The sequence below is a fragment of the Artemia sp. Qi Xiang Cuo genome, chromosome 6, assembly GCF_049724085.1.
Source record: "Artemia sp. Qi Xiang Cuo chromosome 6, ASM4972408v1, whole genome shotgun sequence".
NCBI lineage: Eukaryota > Metazoa > Arthropoda > Branchiopoda > Anostraca > Artemiidae > Artemia > Artemia sp. Qi Xiang Cuo.
In genome coordinates this window covers 79537408-79543407 of record NC_142799.1, presented here as the reverse complement: position 1 = coordinate 79543407, position 6000 = coordinate 79537408, and the positions used below count along the sequence as shown (strand labels likewise).

The following is a 6000-nucleotide window of genomic DNA, read 5'->3' as shown; positions in this document are numbered from 1 at the left end:
TTTTTAAATTGGCACTTATGATTTGAATCAACTAATATTTAATAAGATGTATTTTTTAAAGAAAGTAATGTATTTATTTTTACTCACATTAGCGGTACAAAGCTGGTTCAGGAATATCAAAATTATCTGTATAACACTCCACTGTCATAGGCACTTGGACAACGTTATACACTAGGGCATATACAATGCAAAATGGGTTTAACAATGTTCTGATAATACTTATCAAGAATTATCAATAGTTAGATCACTTACATTAGACTGTTCTCAAACTCTACTAGAAGACTCATTGTAAACGCGTTCTAAACTCCTTCTAGACTGATTATAGACTGGTTATAGACTCGTTATAGACTGACGCAAAATTGTTAAGTTCTGCAAACTATACTCCCCAATTTCGCCAGGGGTTACTTTCAGGCGTTGCTAAAAAGTATATTCCGTTGTTCTTATTGGACGAGGAATATAACAATTGGGTATTTTGACTACAACATAATTGATGGTTGCAAGACTGATATTTCAGAATTTTTACTGTCAAACAAAGTTTTTGTATTACATTGTTTATGTCCCAGTTTGCATAATTCATAGCTACGATACTGACATTTGTGAATTTTTCCTGTTGAACAGAAGTCTGGTCTAAAATTGTTTATTCTACTTTGTATCTTTTTTTATTGGTGAAACACTGTTTCGCCATTGGCTACTTTGTTTGCACCTGCGAATGTTGCTCAATACTTAATTATATCATTCTTTTGCACCTGAGATATTGACGCCGCAAATTTTATTCAAACCAAAAATTTGTATTTTAACCATAAGATATATGGCTGTAAAACTGACGTCTCAGAATTCTTTCTGTCAAAAAGTTTTGTATTAAAGTTGGTCGTGTTTTATTTTACATAATTTATAGCTATTGAATGCCTCTTAATTAAGCAGATTGCACGACGCAAATTCCGTGTCCTTTAACTTAGCGTTCTATTAGAAAATACTATCTGAATTAATAACTTGACGAAGGGGTTTCTACTTCTCGGATTTTGATTCCGTTACATATCATCCTTCCCATTGTTAACGATGTCCTCATCGTTGTGTTTACTATTTCTATTTTTTGATTCCGTTACAGGATATCTCGGATAAAATCTAAGTATCAGAGTGATTAAATTCTATATCAACTGAGTTCTACTACAAAAATTAATAGCCTGGCAAAAATAATATATTGTTTAATTCAGTTTAAAAAAACGTGATTAAAAAAAAAACTTTGAGCTTCTTTCCACTTGGAAATACATTTTCTGGTCTCGAGTTAATTTCGATAAGGGTTTTGACAATGGTTATGACAAACCTATTAATTAAATATTTTCCCGTATTTGCGAATCAAAATTAGATAAAAATCGGCAAAATTCTTCCTTATTTATCCTCTTGTGTCCTGAGGATATATAAATACACTTGATCTAATTTCTTCTAGGCTGTGGGATCTAATGAAGGATTATTAAATTTCGTGTGTCATTAAATAATGCCAAGGACCAAATGGTGTAATATCTGGATCAATCTGCTCCTCATATTCGAATCTGGTAAGATTACTTAATAGCACATTCCTTAATTTGAATTTTTTAATATTTTAGATATCAATTTATTTAGAGGACGCATTATTCTTTGTATGAAATATACGTAAGATTAAAGGTTATTGTAGAAAAAGAATCCAGTTAGCCCAAGATCCAGGTACCCCAATTCAGAGGGCCGGGAAGCTTGAGACGTTGCCAAATTTTCAAAAAGGCTGGAAAATTCTAAATTATCTAGACTAGTTAGACGCTATTGATCCCTTTTAATTAGTTTTCATACGATGAAGAAATATTATTTTCCGCAGCCTTTTGATACATGGTAAGGGTTCATGAAATAAAATGTACTGTCCCCTCTCCTCTCTTAGAATTAGTGCTGCTTTGCTTTAGTAGCTTAAGGTACGTAGAAAATTATGTTTATGAAAAAACAAGCCAAAGAGCATGTCAGATACAGGCATGAAAAAAAGAAAACACAGATACGTCTAAATCTAAAAAACATCTAAAAAACAGTTGCAAGACGGAAATCAGAAAAAAAGAAATATACTAATATATTCCCTATTCAATATTATTTTTAGATACAACAATCACTTTTGCAATTGCATCCTCTCCTTTCCCCCAGTTGTGATCGATATAGCCTACGGTTATATACAGAAGTCAACTAATATTTTTTTAGATTAGCTTTATTTGGTATTACGAACCAACTAATTAAGAAAAATGCGCACAAAAAGTTTTTTGAACTCATAAAATCAGTAAGCTTTTGTATATAAGGATAGAATTAACAGATATGTGTTATAATTTATTACAATTTTAGGGGTAACCAACTGGATGTACAAACAGATCTACAAAGAAAATCAGTCGTTCCCCATAGTTTAAACATAATTGAAAGAAAGCACAGCCAATTTCCAAGATCTATGTAAAACTCGTCACCATGTTCATGGAAACCGAGTCGATATTCGGAGACATTAAAATATTTTAAGTGTTTGGCCTATTTCTCCAAATGCAATCCTTTTTCAGTTTTGATTTGTGTATTTATATTTCCCCTTACCCCCTCCCCCTATCCTCACAAAAATACTTTCCTGAAAGTTTTGACACGATACGCTATGTGATCTTGAATATGAGATCTAGGTTGTCTCCACATATTTTGCCAATAGTTTTGCCTATATTCTGCTGTATTCTCTTTTGGTATTTTGTTCTCACCTAAGCCATCTTGTAGACTAGCTTAAACATAGCAAAAAAATTGACGCATATTCAACTAGTGATTAGAGACAACACCGTAGCGTTGCCAGTAGTATAGGCCCATAAGCCCTTAATTTTTTTTTTAGAGCCACTTCATATGAAAGGGGTTATCATAGAAATTACGGAGGGGGCTTTTTCGATTTGAAACTGAAAGCTCTAGTGCCATGTTTAAAATTCAAAAGTGATAAGAGGGCAACCATCTCTGCTCCTTTGCCCTTCTGTTTTAACCAGGTCCTCATACTATCCAAAGGCATTAGCTCAAAATTTTAAGACAGCGATTCTGTTCCAAATAGCCGAAACATTATATAAATGGGCTTCCAGGGATGATATGACCCCCAAAAACCCCTGAGAAAATATCGTAAATAATTTAAATTTATAATTGTTTAAACATATCTTTTATAATAGAAAGGGAGGCCTGAGCAATATCTCAGGAACTACTAAGGGGGTTAAGTTGAAACTTACAAGAAAAGTTGAGGGGGGTGCTGAACTAAATCTCGAGGTTCCTCGGAAGAGCGTATCTTCAATATCTCAGCAACGGCTAAGGGTCTTACCTAGTAACTTTCAGGAAATGTTAAGGGATGTTGAACTAAGTCAAAGGACGCTAGGTTCTCAAAAGCCTGTACCTGCAATATCTCAGAAAAGGTGAAAGTTTTAAGTTCAAACCATCAGGGAATGCTGAGAGGGATTTTGAACTAAATCAAAATAAGGTATGTACATTCCAATGGTCAAAACGGAGCATCTGCAATATCTTACAAGCAGCTATGGGTAATAAACTGACTTTCAGGGGTGTTGTGGGAGATATTCAATTAAATCAAAAGATATTGTGTGCATCCAAGTTGTTAAAAGGGCGTATCGAAAAGGATAGAGATATTAACCTAAAATTTTCAAGTACTATTGAGGGGGATAGTGAACTAAATTAGAAAAGACTATCGGGATCCAGCTTAACAATAAGCCAAATTCACAATATTTTGGGAATCACTGAATATATCAAGCTGAAAACTCCATTGCATGATATGGGGATAATGAACAGCATCAGAATGAGCTATATAAATCAAGGTTGTCAAAATAGTATGTCTGCGATATCCCTGGGACGAATATGGCTTTTAAGATAAAACGTTTCAGGAATGGCTAAGGATCTTAAGTTTTAAAGTATCAGGGAATTTTTAGGGGGCTCTTAAACTAAAACAAAAGACATTATAAACATCCTGGTTGTAAAGTACTGTATGTGAGACATACCACGAACGGCGTTAAGCTGAATGTGGGGTATTAGCTTGAAACTTTCAGGGATGTTGAGGGGAAGGTTAGACTCAGTATGAAGACATGGTGTTCACCCAGGCAGTCAATATTGCACCTTTTCAATACCCCACGAAACATAAGCTCACGTCAAAACCATAGTTAAGGTGGTTAAAGAGTCAGAAATATGTATTGCTATGAAATTTGATTGCTATGATTGCTAGAAATATGTTTATGTATCGCCCATAATATTTTGAGGACTAAGAGGACTAAAATTCTCTCCTCTTCATGGAGGCCCTCTATAAATTTTCAAGAATCCTCTCTTACTCTGACTCACCTCTAAATATAATAACAGTTTCTTTTTCATAACATATAAAAATATATCTCTTATGAGTTGCCTCCCCGTAGTAGCATAATATTTGTATGCATGAATATATAATAATTCAGAGGTAAAAGGCTTGACAATCTCTGTGCAAAATTTCGACTCTTGTTGATAAAAGAGCATCGGCAAGTCCTGAAAAGCTAGCTGTGATCAAGATGGGACTAGAATTTCACAAAGTCTCGATTCAACTGGAGGTCCCAGGGACTTCTTGTTGTCCGATACTAAGATAGCCTCTTTTTAGACTTGAAAAGATACGTTAGTCCATGTCTTGCTTTGGTTCTGGACCTTTCTTTTCAAAGATTTAAAGAATATGAAAATTGCCACTTGCATTGTTACAACGTTAAAAAATAACTATTGTATCATCGTTTTGACAGCCAAATTCAGACACTTCGAACTGAACTTTTCAGGAGTTTTAGATACTCATATCCCAGGGGTAGGAAACATGAATTTAGGTGAGAATTTGTTTACTAAGGCAGGGAGGATGGGTTTCATAGATAGATAGCAGGATTAATGATGAATAAGGAAGCTGCTACGCTTTGTTTAGGTTGGGAAGATATTAACAATAGAAGGCCAGTCACTCATTTTATGACTAAAAAGTGCAGGGTATTAGTCATAGTAGTACATGCCCCTGTAGAACTGACTGATGGAGATAGTAGCTACTCAGATGAAATTTAATTACAGCTACAGGAACAAACAGACGGGGTCCCAGGTAGAAATTTGGTGTTTACTTTGGGAAATTGTAACGTCCGGGTTGGTAGAAATAAGGATGGATTGTATCCTAACCTAGGTAAATTTATTGTTGGAAAACAAAACAGTAATAGCTACAGACTGCTGAAATTTTGTAGTTATAGCTAATACAGTATTCAGTCATAAAATGGCATGGTATAAACTTAACATGGTATTCATATGATGGTAAGACAGCTAACCTTATTGATTATTCTATTGTAAACTGAAGACTGGCAGGATCGATGCAAGATACTAGGGCATACAGAAGAGCTGCTGCTGATGTTAAAAGTAAATATCACCATCTTTTAGTATCTAGGGTTATTATAAAGTTGAAATTGTGGAAGGGTGATTCCTCCCAGGAAGTTATGACGTTGGTAGACTCCAGGTTGAGAATTGGAGAGAAACTTTCCAGTAATAGTTGAATACTAAACTGGGAGAGTTTAAAATTTGACAGTGTAGAAGATGGATGGAATAATTTTAGAAAAAGCAAACTGTGAAGTTGCTGGTGGTGTCTTAGGGAAGAAATTTAGGAACACAGCTAGGAATATTAGTGAATATGTTTTTTGTTCAATAGAGAGGAGAAGGGGCTTTTAGAAGAACTATCTGAGTGATAGATCATACAAAAATAAGAGGAATTTAAAGGTAGGAATAAATTATCCAAATATTAACTAAGGAGGTGTGAAGTGGCGGCCATGGATAAAATCGTCGAAGATCTTGAAGATGCAGCTAGACGGTATAATAGTAAAATATGGTACTGGCAGGTTAATAAAAGGAGAGGGAGCCATCAAAATGGAGTTCTCCTTGTTAAAGATAGGAGTGCTAAACAGGGATAGAGTTACAAGAAAAGATATAAAGGAGGATGAAAAAGTTCGTGAAACTTTTGATGTG

At 34.6% G+C, this 6000-nt stretch overlaps 2 protein-coding genes across 2 annotated transcripts in view; both read left to right on the top strand.

Moving 5' to 3' along the window:
- LOC148951638 (uncharacterized) overlaps positions 1-1126 on the top strand; it is a 79232-nt gene extending 78106 nt beyond the window's left edge. Inside the window, exon 9 of the mRNA XM_089091171.1 lies at positions 1106-1126. Coding sequence (XP_088947297.1) covers positions 1106-1126 — 21 coding nt within the window. The remainder of the gene's footprint in view (positions 1-1105) is intronic.
- A 323-nt stretch (positions 1127-1449) lies between these two features.
- LOC148951637 (protein amalgam-like) overlaps positions 1450-6000 on the top strand; it is a 167369-nt gene continuing 162818 nt past the window's right edge. The window contains exon 1 of the mRNA XM_089090399.1: positions 1450-1550. Coding sequence (XP_088946525.1) covers positions 1493-1550 — 58 coding nt within the window. The 5' untranslated portion in view covers positions 1450-1492. The remainder of the gene's footprint in view (positions 1551-6000) is intronic.